The sequence below is a fragment of the Bubalus kerabau genome, chromosome 23 (genome assembly GCF_029407905.1).
Source record: "Bubalus kerabau isolate K-KA32 ecotype Philippines breed swamp buffalo chromosome 23, PCC_UOA_SB_1v2, whole genome shotgun sequence".
NCBI classification, from domain to species: Eukaryota; Metazoa; Chordata; class Mammalia; order Artiodactyla; family Bovidae; genus Bubalus; species Bubalus kerabau.
In genome coordinates this window covers 3899051-3924137 of record NC_073646.1, presented here as the reverse complement: position 1 = coordinate 3924137, position 25087 = coordinate 3899051, and the positions used below count along the sequence as shown (strand labels likewise).

General features: G+C 46.0%; 1 protein-coding gene across 4 annotated transcripts in view; it reads right to left on the bottom strand.

The window, feature by feature from the left end:
• Positions 1–23877, bottom strand: part of CLUAP1 (clusterin associated protein 1) — a 30275-nt gene extending 6398 nt beyond the window's left edge. Inside the window, exons 1-10 of one of the 4 annotated variants that reach the window (XM_055561524.1) lie at positions 23317–23876; positions 20105–20216; positions 18985–19069; positions 16660–16839; positions 13601–13696; positions 11376–11459; positions 7661–7794; positions 5458–5599; positions 3534–3606; positions 2586–2663 (exon numbers count right to left, since the gene is read on the bottom strand). In XM_055561524.1, the coding sequence (XP_055417499.1) occupies positions 2586–2663; positions 3534–3606; positions 5458–5599; positions 7661–7794; positions 11376–11459; positions 13601–13696; positions 16660–16839; positions 18985–19069; positions 20105–20216; positions 23317–23338 (1006 nt within the window). In that variant the 5' untranslated portion in view covers positions 23339–23876. Of the gene's footprint in view, positions 1–2585; positions 2664–3533; positions 3607–5457; positions 5600–7660; positions 7795–11375; positions 11460–13600; positions 13697–16659; positions 16840–18984; positions 19070–20104; positions 20217–21810; positions 21899–23316 lie in introns of those variants that run through there. The other 3 variants (XM_055561523.1, XM_055561526.1, XM_055561525.1) reach the window with 3 other exon arrangements.
• Positions 23878–25087: the final 1210 nt, after the last annotated feature.

The window sequence follows — 25087 nt, the reverse complement described above, 5'->3', positions numbered from 1 at the left end:
ATGAAGCTGGACCCCTACCTCACACCACACACAAAGGATTAGCCTGCAATGGGTCAGAGATCTAAATGTAAGAATTAAAATGATAGAACACCTAGGAGAAAAACATGGGTAAATCCTGGTGACCTGGAATTCGGCAGTTTCTCAAACATGTCACTAAAAGCACAGCAATAAAAGAAAAAAAATCAATACACTGAACTTGATCAAAACTCTGTAACAACAAAGGACAGCATCTAGAAAGTGAATGACAGAAAATATTCACAAATCACATACAGGTCTACTATCTAGACATATAACTCAATAGTAAAAAGACAACCCAGGGACTTCCCTGGTGGTCCAGGGATTAAGACTCAGTGCTCCTAATGTAAGGGACCTGGGTTCAATCCCTGGTCAGGGAACTAGATCCCACATGCCACAATCAAGACCCAGTGCAGCCAAATAAATAAATAAAAATAAACATTAAAAAAAAAAAGATAGCCCAATTAAAAAATGTGTGAAGGTCGAGAATAGATCTCCCCAAAGAAGATACACAGAAGATACACAGCCAAAAGCAGACAAAAAGATGCTCCATTTCATTAGCTATTTCAGAGAAACTCAAATCAAAACCCCAGTGAGTAAACTACAGGCAGTTTTTTTTATAGGTTTCTTTTAGATAAGCACTGTCCAAAAGAAATATGCCAGCCCCAGATGCAATTTAAAATTTACCAGTAAGTACATTAAAGGAACAGGTGAATTAATTTCAATAATGTTCTATTTAACCCAATATACCTAAAACGTCATTTCAATAAGTAACCAACATAAAAAAATGTTAATGAGTAATTTTACTTTCCTTTTATATCAAGTCTTCAAAATCTGGTGTGTATTTGCTACAAACAGTGCATCTCAATTTGGCCTAGCCACGTTTCAAGCGCTCAACAACACCAGCTCGTGGCCAGGAACACCCGGGGCTTCGGGACAGGGAGCTCCCTCGGCGTCTCCTCCATCGCTGGGCTCTGGGGCAACAGCTGACACAGCAGGCACCCGGGAAGTGTGCGCGCCATGCATGAATATCTGCTCTCCACTCCATGACAGGGCTACTCAGTTGCGTTCAAGACATTCCTGGGTCATTTTATAAAGTCAGAGGAGGCCTTCAGTCCTAATGCTACAGTGCCTGAATTCTACAGAGGATGCAGGTAGACACTTAACCACCAGCAACAAGGTTTAAGACGCTGGTGGGGAGATGAAGAGTCGCCCCTGACTTTTATTACCGGGCATCTGAACAAAGTACTTAGTCTTTTTAATTTCTGGGGCCTGTGGCACTTTTACATCTCTAATTACTCAGCCTTTCTCTTCCTCAAACCCCTCACTCCAAATCCCAAAGCCAAACCTGAGGTGACTTCACTCCTTGCTTAACAGAGAAAACGGTCTCCATTGGATGTGAGCCCTCAAGCACACGACCCACCTTCCAGCTCATCGAACTGCCTCAGCTTGAGCCCTGTGTGTTCATACGCTTCCTTGCTCAGTGAAACTCACCCTTGACCCTAGGCCCTGGTTGCCAGCCTTTCTGGATTTTCCCTCTCTGGTAGCTCCCATCTTCCCAGCTCCTCTGATTTAATCTTTGCTTAAACAGAGTCTCCTCATGGTCTCCCCTGATTCCTCTTTACAACTGCAATTCCATGACCCCCTCCCTGCGTCCTGACCTGCTCCACTTCCCACACTGGCATTTTTCACCTTCCACAAACAGCTTGCTTGTTTGTCCCCAAGCATGTCACCAGCCCGTCAATTCATTTAAGGCAAGCATCCCCACTTACTGTCCACTGAAATGTCCTCAGCACCCAGAACCTCTACTCAATAATGCTTTGCTTGGTTAAATCAGCCACCCACAGGGTAGCCTGAACAAAATGATCTCTTCCAGATCTTGGATTTTGCTCATCCTCACCTCCGATTCAAGTCTATGTACTATTAGATTGTTCTGTTCAGAGGACTTTTTCACAGATAAAAGTTCAGGAAGTCTTCCTTTCTACCTCTCCTCATTTATATCCCTGGTGGGCTTCCCTGGTGGCTCAGATGGTAAAGAATCCACCTCCAATGCAGGAAACCTGGGTTCAATCCCTGGGTCAGGAAGATCCCCTGGAGAAGGGAAGGACTACTCACTCCAGTATTCTTGCCTGGAGAATTCCATGGATGGAGGAGCCTGCCAGGCTACAGTCCATGGGGTTGCAAAGAGTTGGATACGACTGAGTGACTAACACCTTCACTTTCCACTATGGGCAATGTTCCCACGTGTGCAGAAAAGCAAAGACAGACGGGGAAGCTTAAGTAGCTCAGGATAAGCAGAACTGAGAATGGTGCTTCATAAGTTATTTTCCTAACTTCTTTGCTCACCACAAGCTAATTAAGCATTACCCTTCATTGGGCTGGTTTAAACTGAAAATTACTTTTCCAGAAACACTAAATCACACATACGCATGAGAATCTCTTTCAGAAGATCCCAAACCTATGGATTATAAACTTAAGGTCTGAGTTCAGAAGAATAAAGCAGGCTCAGTGAGAAAGGTCTCAATGTGCAGTCCAGGGCAGAGCAGGATGCAGGGGAACCAGGCTCTTACCTGTGCCGGGCCTCTCGGAGGGGGACACACTCCAGGCAGGCTTATCACCGAGGGCCGCGTCAGGCACTCCTGGCTGACCTGGAACCATAAAGGTGAGCGGCTGCTTTGGCTAGAGAGGCCCAGGGACTTTTCTAAGCTCACCCCTATAGGATTCCCCAGCAGTCCCTACACTTCTTCCAGACAAAGTTTCCTAAGATTCAGGAGAGAGAGGCAGAGAACAAGTATAACAGCAAAGAGACACGGAAGGAAAAGACAGAGAGAGAGCACGCAGACCTGCGGTCCCGGGGACACCTCCCGCGAGCTCGCGAGAGAAACCATCACAAGAAGAGAGAAACAAGCGAGCAGAGAGTCTCGGAGACGCAGCCACCAACCCCACATGACGACCGGGTGCTGCTACTGTGCCCAGGGCTGACCTGACACCCTGGTGAAGTCTGTGGATGAAGTGGGCTGACCAGCCTCGGGGAAGACTCCTTCCCAGAATCTAGGTCTTACATGTAGGTCGCCCCCATTTCTCCTTTGGTGAGAGCCTAGACAAAGGACTCTGAACTTTGGGGGGACACGTGCTGGGGGTGTGGTGGGGGACTACCTTCAAGAAGATGCACTTGTACTCCATCACAATACTTGCTGCCCCTCAGTTTGCCCTAAAATAAGGAACCCTACAGACTGCTAAAAACAAGATTTCTTCTATAGTTATATACAACTCCAACTAATAACTATCATTTAAATAGGGGAAAATAAGATTTCAGTTGGCATGAAAACCAAATGTGCTTTTAAATGGTATGTAATTTTTAACACAACACTCTCTCTCAAGCTCCTGAATCAAAATAGTACTGATATAAAAGCTGTGAGAAAATCACCTTTTAAAAAAATAAAATGTGCGTGTTAAGTTTTCCAAGGCTGAAAACACTAGTCCAGAAAAAGCACATCTGTTTAAATGTGTGGACTTACTTCCACTCTTGAGCAGACGTTTTCCTTCCTCCTTGAGCTTGTTCTGCATCAGACGGAGAGTGTTCTCAGTTTCCTGTGGAGCAGGAGAAACAAGAGCCAGGAGAAAGGACCCTTTTGGACTGTTTTATTCTTCTTTACCACGTAAGTGCTGCTAGACTTGTGATGCAAAAGCAGAAAAGACTGAGCTCCAGGAAGGGGAGGAGGAAACCTGATACCCCTTCTCCGTCATCACCCCGGGAGCCGGATGAAAGTGGGGGGCTCCCAGCAAGGACACATTTGGCCAAGACGGGCCTGACCGGCCTCCAAACCCACGCTCCTTCCATCACACCTAACTGCCTCTGAAGAAAAGCGACAACACAATGAAATGTCTGCCACCCATGCTGGCGCGGGATGTGGACACAGAAACAGACGCATCAACTCTGGGCCTTTTGCTAATAAAATAAAGCAGGAATTTTACCATTTTCCTTCCCTGCACAATTCTAGCCCTGAGAGGTGCTAAATGGTGGAAGTGATCAAACAGGAAAAGAAAGAAAGAAAGACTCATCTTAATTCCTAGGATATTTTTTTAAAAAGCCAATACTTGAGTTGGGTTATAAAATGTGACCCTGATTATTCTCAAGAGAAAATGGGAGAGGAAATCGGCTTTAAAAAAGGTGCTGTTGTTCTAAACATTACAAAGGAAGCAGTGTTCCACGATGAGATATTCTGAGGGACCAGGAACCAGAAGCCCAGGAGCAGGTGTGAGCCGGCAGGTGCTGCCGAAAGGACAGTGGGCAGGGAGGGGCCCCTCAGAAGTCACCCCAGCTGCCCTCTCACATCCCGAGGCATGTTCTTCCTTACGTTTTCTGAGCCCAGGGTGGCCCAGAAACAGTACAAAATGGTCAGCTTATTTTCACTGTCTCTTTACTGCTCTTTCCCAGACACTCAGTGTTTTAAGATTTCCAGAACCCCAGGGGCTTTTCATTGCCCTCAAAATGTGCCTGTCCTGGGTCCCCCACTCCTGCCTCTGCCGTAAGCAACTGGCAACAGGTTCCCTGTCCAGATAAACGTGTCCAGATGAAGGTGATAAGCCACTCACAGCCAGCTCTCCTGGACAACTAAGCAGCGTCACCTAATTCAAATGTCCAGGTTTGTAAGAAGGCAAGGATGACCTTTATACCAAAAGTTGTCAAGGACAGCAGGGGAAAGGGAGGTTGCAGACCAGTTTCACAGTGAACATAAATTTCAAATGACGATTCTTGGGTTAAGGAGAAATATTCTTAGGGGATAAGGACAATTCAAAATTGACAGCAATCCAACTTCCTTAGTTCTGATTCCATATTTATCAACTGATGCTGGGACCTGAAATACTCTTTCGTAAATGACTTTACACACTGGGATGAAAGGAACCTGTAAAACAACTGGTCAGGTTCAAGGTCATACCTCTTTCCCACAATAAACTACAATGCTTTATAAAGCAGTTTCTGAAAAGCCAGTCTGGATGATTCAATTAACCAGGGCTTGAAAATCTTCCAGTGAGTTAACCAAGCAAGTTTTTAGATCTGTCCTCAGGACACATTACATAATTTGTGGGACTCAGTGCAAAATAAAACACAGTTGAGAATTATTAAGAATTTCAAGACAACGCAGCATTAAAGCCAGCCCAGGAATTTCTAAGCCTGCAGTTATAACCAACTGCCCAGGTCACGTGGTGGCCCTATCTGTAGCCCTGACTGACCAAACCTGCCATCAAAAACCTGACAACTTTTGAGTCCAGGGTATACAACCAGGAAAACAGAAGAACCACATGAGCCTGATCAGGGAGAAAAAACACTCATCCGATATTCTTTCTCACGATGCTCTTTATAAACTGGCAAGTCAACAAGTACAAAGCAACACACGGGAACCGAACCAACAGTCTATGCAGAAGGGACTCAGCACTCACCTCAAACCTCTCCTGCTCCATCCTGTGATGATCCTCCAGCTGCTGCTCCAGATAAGCCAGATTCCGAAACTTCTCGAGATAAATTTCATACTGCTTCTGCAATTCCTCCTCAATCTTCTCATATTCATCCATAAATGCTGGCCTAAAACAACAAAATGAAAAAAAAAAAAAAAATGGAAAGATTAACCAATACACAAACATATAGTAGCTTGAAATTGGTATTCAGAGCCCCAGATTCCATCCTGGCTTTCTCTGGAAAGCCTTTAACTGGGGGAGGTTCTTCATTCTTGTAACAAAAGCTAATTTCTCCTTTTCTCTCTCCTCCCCACAAAAGGAAGATACATTTAATCAAAAATTAAGATGGGTTCTTTGTAAAAGCTAGAAAAATATCCTGAAAGTACTAAGAATAAAATTAAAATGATGCCTAATTTCATCACTAGGTGTTACCACTTAATATTTGACATTCATCCTTCCAGACTTTTTGGTGCATAGGTATATACAGAAATGCATTTCTTTTTAACAAACATTAAGAATATTATCTTAAATGAAGCTCTGGGGTCTTTTTTCCTCACTTGGTATGGCACAGATTTCAATACAGTTAAAAAATAATCACAAACTGTATACATCTCTAAAAATCAATAAATTAAATGTATGCATTATCTTGTGCACTAAATTACTTCAGGCGTGTCTCACTCGTTGCACCCCCATGGACTGTCGCTCGCCAGGCTCCTCTGTCCATGGGCTCTCCAGGCAAGAGTACTGGAGTGGGTTGCCACGCCCTCCTCCAGGGGACCTTGCTGACCCAGGGACCAAAGCCCATCTCTTAGTCTCCTGCTCTGACAGGAGGGTTCTTTACCACTAGCGCCACCTGAGAAGCCCCATGCACGAACTTAGCTGGGCGTAATACTCTGCTGTCTGCACGCTCCAAAATTTAATCAGTCCCCTAAAAAAAGAAACAAAGGTTGCTGCAAATTAAAGCTAAGTTTTAATTAAACCAAAATATAAAAACTTAAAAACAGTGACTTCCTGGTTACTAAGACTCCCTGCTCCCAATGCAGGAGGCCTGCGTTCTGTCCCTGGTCAGGGAATGAGATCCCACAAGCCACAACTCAAGCTCCCACATGCTGCAACTAACACCCGCTGCACCCAAATAAATAATAAAAATAATTTTTTAAAACCTTAAAAAAAAAATGTTTAAACTGGCTTGCTGAATTTTCTATTTTCCATTGTTGATCTTAAAGAGAAACCTCTCTTCTTTTAAAACAATGAACAGATAAACTAGAAAAATAATTAAAAATCTCTTGGAGTAGAGGAAAACAGAAATTTTTCTATTAAAAAGATCTGAGGCTTAACAAAATTGAATTTAAACTTGAAAGGCAGAATTTTTTAATGAGACAAATCTATCCAGTGACCGATTCCAGAGGCGGAAGGGGCCGGGGCGTGCCCTTGAGGAGGAGGAAGCCTGATGCTCTCTGGGCTACTGTCTGCTGTTCCTAGGCGCTGCCTTCCCGCAGGTCTCAGGACAGCAGCCAGAGTGCAGGCCAGGTACCAGTGTCCCAAACAAGCAAGGCATGTTCAGAGTGGACACAGCAGCTGGACAGGAGGAAGGAGAGAGAAAAATAATGGAAGAATGAAAAGGGGTGAAGAGCAACAGGGCAGAGCAAGGAAAAGCAGATACAGAGCTGCGGGGGGTGGGGGGGGAGGGAGAAGGGGAGATGGAAGCGGGGAGGGAGGCAGAGAAAAAGAAAGAGGTGGGGGGAAGAGAGTGAACCCCAAGAAAATGTGAGGCGCACACTGGAAAGGGAAGAAGATGAATTACCAGTGAGGAATTACAAAACTCTAAAACCAACTCCAACCAAGAAGAGTGTTTCTATTCCCACCTAATTTATGGCAGGACACGGGTCTGGGGAGCCAGGCCTTGTGTAACAACTTCCACCATCTGGATTTACTTACTTTGCCTTGCATTCCAAGAAGCTAAAAGGCTAGAAGTGGGGGTTCAAGAATAAAGCAGTTTTCCAGACATACCGAAAACAGCCAACAGACGGAGCCCACCAGTGTGCTTGCTGGAACAAGAGACACACGTACATTCTGCAGCAGAGGCGTCCCACGGCCTGAAAGGCTAATGCCACTGGCCGCACACTCCCTCGGTCTGCTCTGACTTCCGGGCGCAGCCCTCCACTCACAGCCCAGTGTTCACACCTACCTGACGCTCTGCAGAGTCTGCAGTCGCTTCTGATTTCTTTCCAGCTCTAATTTCCTCTTTTCGATTTTGGCTTCTAAGTTAGCTTCGTCAGAGGCCACGTTATTGAGCAGGTCTTTTGTCTTCTGAACCTGTGCCTACATTTAACAGGAAATGAAGGAGACAAGGTCCAGTAAGGACCTCAACCCGACTCTGAAAGAGAGGGGCTTCTCAACTCCTCAGGGCCAGCAAGACCTCGGGAAACACAAACAAAGGGAAGCAAACAGATCAAACCCTTCCCCGAGCCATCGCTCACTTAACCCACTATTTCCAGGAGGAACATCACAGAGGCCTAGAAAAAAAGTATCGATTTTTCTTCTATGAGAAGGTGTTTCTGCCCAGGGAAACGAACGCAGGTGGAAAGAATCCTGCGTAGCAAAGTATCCCACACAGAGCCTGAGACCTGTTGGCTCACCTGCTGAGATGGTTACACCTCACCTGCAGGTGATGGTCCGCCTTCATCTACCTGGTTCAGGCTTCTCCCAAGCGACAAAGAACTGACTTACAGAACAGATGCACAAACAAGCTTTATCTTAGCTTCACTTCCCTGGAGTTTGCTCAAATTCACGTCCATTGAGTCAATGATGCCATCCAACCATATCATCCTCTGCCACCCCCTTCTTCTTTTGCTTTCCATCTTTCCCAGCATCAGGGTCTTTTCCAATCAGTTGGCTCTTCCCATCAGGTGGCCAATGTACTGGAGCTTCAGCTTCAGCATCTCTACTTCCAATTCAGGGTTGATTTCCTTTAGAATTGGCGGGTTTGATCTCCTTAGAATTTACAGAGGAGCCTGGTGGGCTGCCGTCTATGGGGTCACACAGTCGGACATGACTGAAGCGACTTAGCATAGCATAGCATAGTCTGTTTACCTGCAGGCCTCTGAAATGCTATGTGGTCCACAGAGAAACTGCCTAAGGAGACTAGACACATTCTACGACTCTCAAGAGTCGGCACACACTTGGAAGCAGTCACTTTCATTGATAATTTATGGCTTAATTTTTTTTGTCTAACTTCACTAACCATTTCCAAGGTGCCTTCATGAAGACTAATCTCATACCACTAACTTGTTGAAGGTACTCACAAAGCCCAAGCAGGGATCCGAGTTTACTGTCAGAGGAAGACAAGGTGGGTCTCCGTTTTGAACAAACTACTCAAGCTAATGGCAACACTTCTCTGAATCAGTCAGATTAAAACCTAGTGAATCATCTATGTGACCTCCAAAGTGAAGTTTTTTAAAAGGTTCTGGGACATCCCTGGTGGTCCAGTGGCTAAGACTCTTTGCTCCCAATGCAAGAGGCCCAGGTTCGATTCCTGGTCAGGGGACTAGATCCCACAAGCAGAAACTAAGATCTCACATGCTGCAACTAAGACCCAGCTCGGCCAAATAAATATATATTTTTTAAAAAGGCTCTTTTTAAAATAAATGGCCTATATTTTATAATCCCTTTTAAGTGTCCAGGTTGTTTCATTTTTTTGAATTATCAAATATTATGGATATTTTCCAACAATGAAAAGACACCTTAAGAGATTTTCACCAAGAAATGAACTGTGCACTCGTTCGGCAGCCTCAATAGGCCGCCCTCACTGTTAATACACTTAGTAGAAAAGGCACATTTATGCCATGCTAACTTGATTCAGCCAGAACACTCACAAGCACAAGAGTATTATCATTAAAATTTTGTTTTAAATTAACAATTACAAACTTACAAAGAGCTCAAGTATAATACAAAGCACTTTTCCCTGACCTAGATGAGAGTGAGCCGCTGACTTGATGCTCCATCACTTCTAAATACTTTAATGTGTATTTCCTGCAAATAAGGACTTCCTCCTATACATCCAGACAGAAGACGAACCCTGACGCACAACCTCATCCAACCCACAACCCACTGAAGGCCTCAACAGCAGACAGGAGTGACCCTGGGCATTCATTCAGTCACAAGGTCTACCTGGTCTCCTTTGGTCTGGACAGCTCCTCAGCCTCTCCTGGAAGTTCAGGGCCTTTCCACTGCTGCAGAGTAGGGGCCAGGGCACTTCAGAATGCCCCTCAACCTGCCTTCATCTAATTAGCTTCAGATGATGCACCCTTAGCAGAACAGCACAGATTATCACCGCCCCCTGCCTTTCAACAGGCATGCATTATTCTGACCTGCTCCATCATGGAAGATGTTCTCCCTGATCGCTGGATTAAGGGAATGTCTATCAAGCTTCTCATATATCACTCTATTCTTCTTTGTAATTAATGAGTATCTTGTAGGGAGCTACTTTGAAACCATGTGAAAAATCTGCTTTTCATTAGTTTGCAATGTATTCATTTACTTTTTCTATCTGTGAGCATTCATTCAACGGTCTATAATCCATCACTGTATTTATTTTGACACTTAACCTGTCTCTGATGTGGCTGGGGGAAGCTCATTCAGGCTGGCTTCTGTGTCCCTTTCACATTCTTTGAGTACTTTCATGCTTTCTGGCACAAGAAGACCTTGTATTTTCTTCTCCCAGCTCTGGAATCAGTCATTTCTCCGAAGAGCCCTGCTTCCCCTTAGTGGAAAATGGCATTTAGAAACAAAGATCTGGGGGCTAGGTGTGCTTGGAGCTAAGAATGAGTGTGTGGGTATGCATGCCTATGTAGATAGACATGTCATACATAAGGTATGTACACATAAGATTTATTCCCATAACTATCTATCTATATTGAAATGCATTTAACTGTCAATCAACACCTATTTCAGGGTTCGCTCTAATTTTTTCCCTTTCCATATCTGTAACCCCGTCTCCAATGGTGAGAACCTTGGCTCCCACATCTTTAATATATTCCTTCATTTGGTCAAGTTGCCGATATGGAGCCGTCTCTTGTCTCGGCTGCCCTGCACCTCTCCCCCTGCCGAGGCTCTGCCTCTCTGTGCTGGGCTGACCAGGGAGTATCACTGTTACATGACAAGAGGACTATAAAAACCTATCCATCTTGGAGTTCTGAACAACTCTCAGCAAATTTTGTTTTATAACTACTCCTAATTTACGTAAGGCCCCTCATCTCTGTATACTGAGTAAGATGAACCTCTAATAATGACTGAATACTTACTATGTACCAGAGTCTCTGTATGATAGACTGTCATAATGAATGCCCATGAGGACCCCACATGGCAGGGACTGTTTTATGGATGAGGAAAGTAAGGCTCAGAAAGGTTAAGAAACCTGCCTGACGTCACACAGGGTGGGGTTCAAGCCCAAGTAGTCTGAGTTTCTGTCACTATCTGCCTTCCAAATGAATGATTCAGATGCAATGAGCTTATAATAACTAACCATGGATGATCAGTAAAGGATGATGATCATTCTATTTATTCAGTGTTTAGAATTAAGATAACCTAGAAATAATCTAGATGCCCAACAGTGAGGAACTGGTTAAATAAGTTGTGAAGAGTCCATAAAACAGTATTTACTGAAAATTTTAAGAGAATTATTAAATTAATAAAACTGACAAAATTTTAGTAACATGAAAACAATAACAAGGGGAAGATAATAGTAAGTCACCTAGCTATTCCAGAACGTGCTCTAAATTTTTCACTTCCCCACTAACACGTTCAATCTTTGTTATGAGGCCCAGCTTACTCTGTCCTGTAAAACCAGGAACTCACTATTTTCCAGTTCTAGGCACAGAAACTTTAAATACAAGTAATCTTACCAAAATATCTTTTATCGCAATTCTCATCACTTTTTCAGTCTCATTTATTTCCAGAGGTCTGGCAACTGCTTCTGTTCTCAGTTCCTATAAGAAACAATGAAACGAAAAAAATTTTTTTTTAGAAGAGGAATTCTCAAAACCAATTCCCAGCTCTAGATATGGCTTATGGACTAGTTCTCAAAGTTTCATTATGACGTGGGTCTCCTATGCAGCAACACTCCTGCCGTCACCTCCTCCAAGTACCGTCTATGACTCTCTGCCAATCTGGCCTCTCTCCAGAGCTCAAGGCCCCACTCTTCAGCTATGGGCCCCCAGGACCCCAACACCATGGGAAGCGGAACTCACCACTCAGAATCTTTTCTCTCCAAATCTGCTTCTTTACCTGCATTCCATTCAGAGACCCCAAACCAAGTGCAACTGAACTTCCTGTCTGAGTCCTCCGCCAGCCTGTACCATCTTGCGTATGCTCACGGCCCTCTAAGTTGCTTATCACTGACAACTGTGCCCAGTGAGAAGAGTCCACGCGGCCCTGCCCCGGCACTGGCCACTAACCGTCAAGGGGGGCATCTGTGCCTATCATGTCAGTACGGGACAGTTCTGAAAGCTGGAGCTTTAACTGCATGTGGTTATGGGGTTCCGGGAGCACCTCCTCAAACCCTGTCCTGTGCTTCTTTTAGTCCACGGTGCACTTTGTCCCCCCGCCGGGGAGTGCCACTGAGCACAGGGACGTGACCTCCTCAAGGACACAGAACACAGCCTCCCGCTCTGAGGCTGGAGTCGGCCCTCGGGGAACGTCTGCTGAGTGTACTGGATGGGAGCTTCTGCGGATCACAACTACACAGAATTCGACAAGTCGGACACCCAGGGCCTCACGGCTCCACGGCAACAGCTCAGCCTCGGACTGCTTCGTCAATTCACTACAGGCTGGCGTGAAAAGAGCCCCTCAGAATCCTGGTGAAGCCTCATAACAAAGCCAGGAAACTCTGCTGGTGAACAGCGAGTGACCAGCTCTCGTTTCTGGATCTGCAAGGAACACGATCGGACACACATTCACCGCACTATCAACAGAAAACACGGGACGCCTGGCCCTGCCTCGCTGCTTATGTAAACCAACTGTTAGGCGCCACTGGCAGGTTTGTTCTGCCAACCGCATGGCACCAGGTGGCAACACATCCAGAGCCGGGATGGTGAGCTGGCACCAAGTCCCCGCATGCAGTCTGCTTCTAGGGCAGAAAGGAACAATTCCATCACATGAGACAGCAATGCCAGGACACGGGCGAGGCAGTGAGAGCAGCCATGGATGACACACCTGACGGGAATGCAGCGAACTAAACGCATCTAATTCAGAAATATTAGATGTGTGCCTATAGGCTGCAATGCCATAAATCCTCACAGGTAAGAACCAACACTCCCATTTCTTCTTCAACCAGCAGCTAGGTCCCAAACTCTGCTGCACACTGGTATCACCTGCAGAGCTTTAAAAATCTGGCTCTCACTTGCAGACATTTCAATCCACTGGTCCAGGGGATGACCTGGATGTCGGGTGATTTAAAAGCTCTACAGGAGCTTCAAGGGCGTTTTAGGAACCCACTCTTCAACAGCTCCTTAAACACAGAGGACAGAGCATCCACCCTGACTGACAGGGGCTAAAATAAGGACTGCAAATAAATTTCAACTGTAACATCAACTTCAACTGACTGCCTAGATTAGTGACTGGTTCCCAAACTGATTAAGTGTTAGAACCACCCAGGAGACTTAAAACTCCTGATGCCCAAGTCACATTCCATACCAGTGACATCAGCATGGAAGCCAGATATCAGCAGTTTGTAAAGATCCCCAGGTGATTCCACTGGGCAACAAGATTCGGGAGCTACAGGCTGGGAGGAGCGTTTTGTTGGGAAGCATGCCGAGGCTGAGGGCATCGGGGCGAAAGCATCATGATCAATAAAGTCTGCCACAGGAACAAGAGGGAGAGCTGAGGCAACACGGCACACGTGTGCATTCCTGAACCAGATGCCAAAGGCAACAGAAATAGACACGAGCCCACCAGGAAGAGGGATTGCAGCTCATGGATTGTACTTTCCTGCACAGTATCTCATTTTATCAGGTACTGTTTAATAAAACCAAGAGAACAGGAAAAAACCTAATTGGAAAAGAAACCCTGGAAGTCTGCTCAGCTGAGGAGGTAATTAGGGAGGTAACAGAGGTATCTGAACACCACTCACCCTCAGCTCCACCTCCTTGCCCAGCAAGTCATACAGAGACGCTCCTTTGGAAGTGATTTCAGAAGCAAGCTGCCTTGCTGCTTTTAAATCTGCAATCTAGAAGGAAGATATCAAAAACAGAAACTTCATTAACAGGTTTTCAGCATGCAGAAAGAACCAATCTGTTCCTATCATTCCCTCCTCCAGTCAGAATACTTAACTAACTATAGAATGTGTTTTCCCCGAGACATATTTACACCCCATAGACGAGAGCTCCCAAGACACCAGTTTAGGAGACACTGATCTAAGTACAAATTAGATCAAATCCAGGCCCCCTGGGTCTCTTTGAAAACCCCAATGTCAAGTCAAATGCACTCTGCAAGAGGAGGTGTGTGGGGGCGTGAGGCTGGCACGCCTCCCACAATGAGGGGCTCTGGCAGCGGCGGGGTGAGCCGAGGAGGGGCAGCCTGAGGACACAGCCCTGTGCAGCCCTGAGGCCCTGTGTTCACCCTCCCACCCCGCATTCAGGGGGCACCACAGGCCGCCGGGGCTTCAGAGGAGCTCATTGGCACAGAGGGCTCACAGGAGAGCTGCTGCCACAAGGCTCTGCCGTGAGGATGGCGAGGACGACTGAGCACTCAGCCCGGGGAAAGCTTCTCTCAGGGTATGCATGCCGCAGCCTCCTCCGTGAATGTGCTCCATTTCCAAAGAGCCAAGTATTTCCCAGTTCTGCTCTCTCCCCGTCTCCCCCAGTCAACGAACTCCCACCACCTTTTCAAGCCACCTGCAACAACACTCCTTTTTCACTCACAGCGGGTGACCTGTCTGTTTCCTGAGTCCTCAGGACTCTGCTTCCACCAGCAGCGAGCTTCCGGCGTCCCCGTGGGAATCTTCTCACCGCCCCTCTCCACTTCTCAGCACTGGAATCAGCAGAGTTCAGCTGCCCAACCTCTTCCCCTCACACTCCCATAAGCTCCTGGCTCAGATGCTGAGATCACAGCTACGAGCTGAGGCTCCACGTCTCCACTAGGACACTTCAGAGGTGCTGCAAAGGCAACGTCCCAAACCAAACTCCTCATCTTTCCTGCCAGACCTGCTCCTTCCGAACTCTCCTCCGTTTCAGCGGATGGCAACCCCATCCTGGCGGGAACTCATACCCACACTCCAGAGCTGTGACATCTAACACATGCCCACCAGTCACGTGCCAGTTTTAATGTTAAACCATTTAAAATTAAGTAAAACTTAAACTCAGTTCCTGGGTTGTACTAGTGATACGTGGCTAGTGGCCACCGTGCCACGTGGCACAGACCACATCCACCAGCACAGGAAGGGCGACTCGGCAGAGCCATTTCAGACCTTCCTTATAGCGTCCACTTTTGCTCAACCTTTTGCCTCCTGGGGTAAGCGGCCCCCAGCACCAGTGCCCTGCAGCCTCCGAACAGAGCTGCAGTCAAGGACCCAGGCCCTCTGGCCAGTCATGTTCTTATTAAGAAGATCTGCACCCTAGGTCTCTTTATCCAAGGCCTCGGGCCCGGGTCCTCTTCAGTGTCTCTGCCGAGGCCTCCTGACTTGGGAAGGCGGGACAAACACCTGATGACCCTCTCCCCCATTCAGTCCCCACCATGTCCCCACATGAGCCTCCCACACCTTGGTGTGGTGGGGGGGCCGTTAAAACTGCCAGAGCAGTTCTATGAAACAGGGAGTCGACACTCACTCTGGCTCTAGCCCCTTGCTTACACCACAGCAGCTAGCGATTAAAGACGCAGCTTTCACGTTTGGCTTGTTGCTTTAACCGAGTCCTCCGATACCTCGAAGCTCCCACTCTCCCCAAGCTCAGCTGAACGCTCACTGGCCGCTCAGAGTCACAGGCACCATCACCTCGGGCTTTCTCATAGGTCCCTCTGCTCCTGCCTTTGACTCCACACTCAGTCTGACTCAATCCAGCAACCACAGTGATCCTTTTAATATGAGGCTTCAAAAATGATGGACTTCTCTGCTCAAAACTCGACCACTTTCCACCTCAAAGTCTTGGCAGTGGCTTTCCAGGGACCTCAGGGCCTGTGGCCACCTCCCCTCCCAGCTCTCATCACACGGCCCCCCTCGCATTTCCTCACACACACACAGCACACCCTCCACTGTACAGCTTGCTCCTTCCCTCCTTCAGATCTTCGCTGAGACATCACGCAGTCCCTGAGGCTGTCCTATCTCCCAATTTAAGGCCCTCCCCCAGCACCAGGGCTTCCCTGGTGGCTCAGAGGTTAAAGCGTCTGCCTGCAATGTGGGAGACCTGGGTTCTATCCCTGGGTCGGGAAGATCCCCTGGAGAAGGAAATGGCAACCCACTCCAGTATTCTTGCCTGGAGAATCCCATGGGCAGAGGAGGCTGGTGGGCTACAGTCACAGGGTCGCAGAGTCGGACACGACTGATCGACTTCACTTTTACTTTTTCCAGCACCTCAGCCCCTCCCTCTTCACCATCCGTCACCCGTTCAGCCCATCTGACGTGCCGCTCCTTCCGCTGTGCAGTTCAGTCTGGCTCCCCCAGCGGAGCCGCAGGAATAGAGGAGCCTGTGCTTGCTCACGCCTGTACCCCCAGCACTTGAACATAAATAGCTGAATTTATTGTCCCTTCTGCTTTGATCCAAATGCTGACAAGCACAAAACTGGGTCTTCCCTGGTGGTTCAGTGGTTAAGAGAATCTGCCTTGCAATGCAAGCAACGCGGGTTTGATCCCTAGTGGGCGAACTAAGATCCCACAGGCTGTGGAGCAACTAACCCCGCGCTGCAACTGAGCCCACGAGCTCTGGAGCCCAAGTGCCACAACTAGAGAGTCCATGCCCCACAACCACAGACCCTGCTTGCCACATCGATGATCCCCTGTGCCACACCTGAGACCCAACAGGGCCAAACAAATTAAGTTTTTGAAAAATTAAAAAGCAATGCCGACTAATGAGCTCAAAACTGACAAACGGCCCTCAGTCAGGGAGTAAGGAAAGGAGCGCTCCTGTATTGCTATACTCCAGTTCTGAGTCTGAGAAATAAACATTCCATCTCTCACTACAAGCCCTGCACTGTCCTCACCTTGGAGCCAAGATCAAACTTGAACTTGCTGACGTCTTCCTCTGCTTGTTTAGAGCCCTCCATGCCTTTGGTCTTCATAGCGTTGTAAAGGACAGAGGTGATCTTCAGCAGTTCTTTCACTGCGTACCCATCTGCCTGATAAAGCTTCTTCGTGTTGAGTTTTATATGTGCCTTGGTGGCCTATTTCAGGCAAAAAAAAAAAGTTTAAGATCCTTTCCATGTAAAATTAAACCAAAGCCCATGTAGGTCATTTGAAAATGTTTCTGCCAACAACTGGTACATAACCAAAGCATATTAAGATTCAAACTTTCCAGTCATTCTTATATTGTGAGTGGGTACACAGACTGGTACAATCCTGATGGAAAGCAATTTGGTAAATGACAACAAGATGATAAATGCACATCTCTTCTGACTAAGAAACTCCAATCCTAAGAACTTATGATAGGAATATACGTTGCCACAAACAAAACTATGTGTACAGGTTATCTGTTACAGCACTGTTTCTAAGTACAAAAGTTACCAACAACCTAAATGCCAACCTGTATAAATTATACAACTTAAATATGCAAGCAACACTACTCAGGTGTAAGAGAGAATGAAGAAGTTCTGTCTTTATTTGAAAAGTTCTCCAAAATGTACTATTACATGAAGACAAGATTCTAAACAGAGGTGTGGAGCATGCCACCGCTGGTGTGAAAGGAAGGAGAAAGAATATATAGCCTATTTGCTTAAATACGCCTAAAGAAACTGAGAGATATTAAAAACAGTGATTATTGGGAATAAACTGGGCTGATGGCAGACAGAATAGAAAGTCATTTTACTCTATATTGCTTCATGATTTAAAAAAATTTTTTTGAGCCATAAAATATATTGACTATTCAAAATAAGTAAATAAAATACTTTAAAAAATCTGCATGCTATTTTAATGACATTAGAAAAATATTATCTAGCAGCAGTTCTTCACCTGTCTGCTCTCCTTCTGAGAGTGTATCCTTACTTAAATAAACTATCACTTTACTTTCTTAACCTCTCAAAAAGAAAAATATCTGTATAAAATTTTGGTCCAGTTTCTTCTCCTTTAGATCTACCATTCAAACGTATATAATTTTATTAAGTAAAAGCAGAAGCATATAGTATCTGACATGAGAAATAAATACTCCACATCACTAAATTAATAGAGCTTAACTGAATTAGGTGTGTTCTTTATTATTTCTCAGCAACAGTAACTCATCTTTCCTACTTTATTTTCCTTTACTTTTATTTATCTAAGTAACTATGTAACATGTGTCTCTTTTCCTCTATCCAGTAATACAAATGTTACATAAGTGTAATTTATAACATCAATAACTAGATTTATCATTAGCCTTCATGTTCAATTCCTCTTATCATATGGTATTCCCATAATAACTTCATATATTTCAGTCAACCTTATGCTTTCCAATAAAGATTATAAAAAATTAAGACGTTAATTTAAAAACATTATTAAAATTTCAGACTAAATAACACTGGGCCCATTACTGGGAGTGATGTCACGAGAGGCCCTTGGACAGCTACTGCTTCAATCTCAAAACAGCTTCCTTTGGGCAAAGCAACAACCTAAGAACCTTCTCTTACAGAAAAGCTGCCCTGGAAAAATTATTTGTAGGTGTCATTGACAGTATGGAAGTCATTTATGTCAGTCGGCTGAACAGCTGTTTTTACATTTGTGAAGTCACAGCCTGCTGCTCTCGGGATTTCACCCACGTTTGTCAGAGCATGCTCAGCCTCTTCTGCCACCCCTCTCTGGCCGACGCTGTCCCCCTGCAGGGCGCACACCTAGATCTAGCGGTCCTGAAACGTGTCCCGTTGATAACGCAGCCTGACCGTAGGACGAATGGCCTTGGGGCTTTCGCAGTGCTGACCGCCTTTCTGGTCAAAGGCGACATGGCTAACCCTTTTCTCTCACTGCCCCCCCGAGACAACTACCCTGTATACTGCCACCACCGGCGTCTCACGGGACTCTCACATTCTTAACAAATCATGAGTTAAAAACAAAGGACTCAGAAAACGCTGCTGGTAAAATGACTCCACAGACAGTGCCTGGCATCACCAGATGAGACGTTAGGAAGCAGCCTTTCTGTGGAGAGTAAAGATAAGTGTATACAGAGTAGAGAACTGTCCAATTATGTGATAACCTTTGTGTAGTAAAAATTGTTTAAAATTTTAAAATGGCTCCACAGAAATCTGGTAATGGAGAGTGTTAAGAAAGCTGAAAGTAGCTCTAATTAGGCTCCATCTCCTTCTGATGTATTTAATTTTACAACTCCATCAAAAAACTGAACTCACCATGAACTGGGCAATTGCCTTAATGAAGAAAACTCGGTCTTGTTCAGTCTCGACATCAGAAGGGATGTCATTCTGAGGTTCGTACCTAACATAGAGACAGAGAGACAAAGACACAAGTTAATTAAGCTGAAAGTTCAAAAAACAGAAAGTAAACTGGGAGTTCAGTGGATCTGTAACAGGAAGCTCTCTGACTCCCCAGCTAAGGTAGTAAGAGTAAGAAAGACCTCAAAAGCAACACAAAATACCAAGCAACCAAGAGAACAAATCCTCACCAAAAAATAGGTTTCAGTTCAGTCGCTCAGTCGTGTCCAACTCTTTGAGACACCATGGACTGCAGCATGTCAGGCCTCCCTGTCCATCACCAACTCTCAGAACTTACTCAAACTCGATGGATGCCCATCGAGTCAGTGATGCCATCCAACCGTGTCATCCTCTGTCATCCCCTTTTCCTTTGCCTTTAATCTTTCCCAGCATCAGGGTCTTTCCAAATTTCAAAAACCAAATCTGGGGCTTACAAAATTGAATCTATATCAGACAGCAGAGTTTAATTAAAATATCCAGAACTATTCCTCTGGCTGACAGCCCTTGACTCAGCAGCGGGGCCAGAGTTCCTTTCTTCGAGTTACTGACGACATGCCGGGGTCAGCAGCCTGCAGCCCTCGGCCTTCTCCTGTACAGCTCAAAAGCTAAGAAAGCTTTTTACATTTTTAAAGAGCAATAAACAATAAAACACAAGGAAGCCTGACAGAGATCTTATGTAGCCTGCAATGCCTAAAATCTCGATCATCTCCTTAGTAAAAAGTTTGCCAATCCTAAGCCAGATACTCAGCACAATGTGTGAGGAGGTCCTGTCAATCCCTGATGAAGTGAGGGGATGACGAGTGTGGACCAGCACCCCTGTCAGCTTCCTGCTGAGAAACAGTCTTTTACCACCTCCCGGTACACTCCCTTTTCCCACAGCACTCCTTAACACTCATCTGACTTTTAACAGGTTACAGCCTGGTCTGTCAAATTTTATTGAACTTTTCCTTTTGCTTCACAGAAGTATCCTGTTTCTAGGTGGCTAATGAATAGCATCTCGAATCTATTCTTAAACCACAGTAAAGTCCCCAGTTCTAACCTTTTCACAAGCCAGAGAAGCACTTCAGATACAAGCCCAAAATTTGGGGTGCGGAAGTTTTCCATGGAAATGTGTCGAGGGTATCCCAAGGCTCTCATCATCTCTGTAAAATCTGTCCAAGGTAAAAAAAACACAGTGTGGTCAGCTCCTCCTCAAACATCAGCTACTTATCAGCAGATACTTCCTTTGTTTTTCTCTTCTTACTCCCAACCTACTGACACATTTATGGACTATTTATCAACTCTCTAAGAGAAAAACAAAAAGGAGATAAAATTGCTAACCTGCTTCCTGAAAAACATTTATTTGAGTTCAATGGGAGAACTGGAAACTACGTTGAAATAGGGTTTAGGGATTGGCTGTGAATTTAATTTCCCTCTTGGGTATCTCAACTATCTCCTGGATATCTTTCTCTTCACTAGTCAAAATGAGAAATATCTGGTCTTACCAAATGCCATAAAGAAAAACATTTTAAAATGTTAACTTTTTTTTGTGGAGGTGATGGTGGTAGGGTAAAATCAATGTCTCTGTGTTACTTAGAGGGATGTTCAAGAGAATGATTGAACTACAGAGCAATACTTAGCTGTACTATGAAACAGACTAAGGAACAGTAATACTAACACTTGTTTTTAATACTGCAATCACTAAGTTTTAAGCAAGACTTGCAAATAACATCCTTTTAGTTCCCATGATGTGCCAAGAACGCTTCTGACTAAATAATGTGTCTTCACTCTTCTTGAAGGTGGATATTCAAAATGTCCCAATGACATTCACAATAAGCTACCTGCCATTGGAGATTAGGCTGAATTTCACCAGACAACAGAAGAGAAAGTATAAGCAGCGGAAAGAGCAGCAGAGGGCCTCTGCCATTGTTTGGGGGTATATTTAAATAGAGGTATGGAAAATAAAGCAGCAGCCCTCCCACCACATGGTGAGGCCTAAACACTTCCTCTTACTAAGTAGTAGCCAAATTCTGTTAATTCTGCAGTATCATCATCAAAAGGAGACAAGTAAGATTCTTATCATGAACTGCCTAAAGCAGGCATTCATTTAAGGTAAAAAACGTTCAGAAATCCTTTTGTATGCTTTTCCCAAAACAACTCCATTCAGTGTCCCTTAGCAGAAGGCTGGCAGGGAGGAGAAACATGTCTCTACAACATAAGGTCTCCAAGAATGTCCAAGTCCCAGAGGGGAGGGATTCACACAACAGTGCTGCTGCTGCTGCTAAGTCGCTTCAGTCATGTCCGACTCTGTGCGACCCCAGAGACAGCAGCCCACCAGGCTCCCCCGTCCCTGGGATTCTCCAGGCAAGCACACTGGAGTGGGTTGCCATTTCCTTCTCCAATGCATGAAAGTGAAAAGTGAAAGTGAAGTCGCTCGGTCATGTCCGACCCTCAGTGACCCCATGGACTGCAGCCTACTAGGCTTCTCCGTCCATGGGATTTTCCAGGCAAGAGTACTGGAGTGGGGTGCCATTGCCTTCTCCCCACAACAGTGCTGCTGCTGCTGCTGCTAAGTCGCTTCAGTTGTGTCCGACTCTGTGCGATCCCACAGACGGCAGCCCACTAGGCTGCCCCGTCCCTGGGATTCTCCAGGCAAGCACACTGGAGTGGGTTGCCATTTCCTTCTCCAATGCATCAAAGTGAAAAGTGAAAGTGAAGTCACTCAGTCGTGTCCGACCCTCAGCGACCCCATGGACTGCAGCCTACCAGGCTTCTCTGTCCATGGGCTTTTCCAGGCAAGAGTACTGGAGCAGGGTGCCATTGCCTTCTCCGCGCAACAGTGCTAGTAGGCATCAATAAACTGTGATGCCTCTTCCTATATATTTACATTATAGAAAGAGCCCTTCACAACTGGAAGGAGTAATCTTTAATGGGAAAATTTCAGGCACTGGCAACTATTAGAAAATTGGCCTTAAAGAGGCCCCTCAAATCACACCAGAGAAGGCAATGGCACCCCACTCCAGTACTCTTGCCTGGAGAATCCCATGGACGGGGGAGCCTGGTAGGCTGCAGTCCATGGGGTCGCTAGGAGTCGGACACGACTGAGCGACTTCACTTTCACTTTTCACTTTCATGCACTGGAGAAGGAAATGGCAACCCACTCCAGTGTTCTTGCCTGGAGAATCCCAGGGACGGGGGAGCCTGGTGAGCTGCCGTCTATGGGGTTGCACAGAGTCGGACACGACTGAAGTGACTTAGCAGCAGCAGCAAACCACACCAACTGGCAACACCTGCTACACCTGTGCAGGTGGGGCCAGTTCCCTGAACTGCTTCAGATTCAGAAAATGATAGCATATAAAAGGCAAGAGATTGATTCACACAGTCCCACGTTTTGATCCTGATTTCCACCCAGTTCTAGCTGTATGATCTAAAGCAGCTATTTCATCTCCCTGCCTCAAAGTATTCCATCCAGGAATGACTCACCTCACTGTAACAGTGAGGACTAAAATAAAATATTAAATGTAAAATATTTGCTTTGTAACAGATGTTCCCCAGAGCGGTGATAACTAGTTCTGTAATCCACATTTTCCCACTTCCCCACGCTCTTTGCAAAGGTACTTGGGTTCCCTTCTCCTCACCAGCCCCTTTTAGAAAGGGTGCAGGCTTTGGAGGTTAGAAAACACGATTTCACACTCCAGCGCCAGCTCTTACCACCTATGTCCCCTGACCGAGGGACCTGACGTCTCTGTGCCCATTTCCTCGCCTAAACACAAGAGAACTGCTGTTCACAGGAGTAAATGAAATGATGGACACACACAAGACAGTAATCAACTACCTGACAGATCACAAAAACTCGAAAAATTTTAGGCTCAATCATTATTCACCAGCCCCCTCTTCGATTCTCTTGTTCGCTTCTCGGAACTCTAAGCTAACCCAGCTCAAAACTGGTCGCTTTGGAAAACGGTGTTTTGCAATACAGTAGCGAACAGACCCAAATCAATTAAAATTACATAAAATTAAAACTTCGGTTCCTCAGCCGCACTGGCCGCATACACATCCACAGCCTCCCATCATAGCAGAAAGCGCTAATGAAACAGACTGGGGCGCTCAGCCTGGCGGGGGGCGGCTCGGGTCAGGGGCGCCCCTGAGTTGCAGAGGCCCCGGAGGGGGACTTCGGCGCGAGAGCCTCGGCGGGGCTCGGACAGGGAGCCGGCGGACCGAAGCCCCGAGTCTCGGGAGGACCGCAGGTCACATAGGGCAGGGATGCCTTACTGCGGAGATCACGGAAAGACATGGCGCTCAAGTGCCCAGGATCCCGACGTCTCCACGGCTAGCTCCTTAGCCCTCCTGGGTTTCTATGGCAACGCACGGAGTCCCCGACGGCGCGCAGCCGGGGCCAAAAAGACTGGAAGCAAAGCAGACCGGGCCGTGTGCGCATGCTCTGTATGTGCCGGAGCTAAGGCGGCCGGCAATCAGCGTAAAATGAGATGCTGAGGAAGCGGGTGTGGCGTCAAAGTTCCCTTCACACACTTTGCAGATATTTGCACTGGCCGACACGCTCTGAGCACCTAAGTGCCTGTGCAAGGCGGCCTACATACTACTTTTCATTCCCGCCTAAACTCCTCCAGAAAGGATGTACACGATGTCACGAAGCCAGGTCTCCCTTTTGAGTCCTACGCCCGGCAGTCTTTTCTCTGGCATGTGTAAAATGGCTGGCCGCGCCCGCATCCGAAGCGCCTGCAGCGGAAAGCAGTTGAGGCCACGGACTGCAAGGTGAAAGCCAGAGCGCACCGAGGGGCAGCGAGTAGGCCGAGGCGCAACCCGCGCGTGCGCAGCGGGCTCGGACTTTACCACAGGCCGGAAACCGGCGCGCCGGGGGGTTGTCCTGGCAACTCTGAGCTCTGAAGTTTGGAGCCGGTTTTTGCGCGCAGTGGGGGGCCGATCGGGGTCTCGGTTGGGAGCACTTTCTACCCGGCTGCCACGGCTGGGGACAGGCAACCGCAAGGGCTGGGGAGGTGAAGTGAGCTGAGCCCAGAGCGTGGACGAAGAGGGACTACCAACACTAAGATGCCCTCCGCCCCTGTATTGGTTTTAGTGAAGTAACAGACACATGAATGCGCTGACCTTAAAGATTCTCAAAATAGACCCGCATATACATGGTAATTAGGATAAATAAAGCCCTTTAGTAGAGAAAGAATAATCGTTTTAGCAAATTATCTTGAAACAATTGGAAATGCAAACAAATGAACTTGCATCCTTACATGTAAAGGGTAAAAACGATGACTTTTCTAGAAGAAAACTTGGATAGCTTTGTGACTGGGTTAAACAAGAGTCCTTAGATACAATACACTAAAAGTATCGTCCTTTAAAAAATGTTTTTTGATGAATCGGACTTCATCAAAATTTAGAACTGCTCTTCAAGACACTTTTTAAGAAAATGAAAAGGTAAACCCAGAGTCTAAAAGAAAATATTCACAAAACACAGCTGATTAAAAAGACTTCTGAAACACATAACAAACTTTCAGAACTCACTGAAGAAAACAATTAGAAAGCAGATCCAAAAACTTAGTTCACAAAAGATATGGCAAATGTCAACAAAAAATTAGTCCAGCTAAGAAACACATAAATTTATTCGAGCCAACCTGAGGATTATAATCAGGCAAGGAGTCTTTCAGAAAGCTCTAAGGATGGTCCAAAGAGGAAAGGGGTGAAGCTAGTATCTATGTGATTTTAAGTAAGGGGTAGGTGCAATCAAGGGTACAACATTGTAGAGGTTTATTGCTATTAACAAGGAACAGATATTTTAGTTAATGGTTTTAGTTCTTTTCTAAGTAGGCAAGATATAAGAAACTGAATTCATACGATTTTCTCCTGAAAATACCTAACTTTCTGAGGGCAGTTCTGCCAGTCTTCCGAGAGCACAAAATGCCTCCTCCTGATCTTGGCCCTGAAGTTCCTTGGCTGTGTGTTGTATGTAGGTCAGTGATTGTAGTGGCAAATGACTCAATTGTTGTAGACCTGGATGGTGGGTAACATTCTTGGT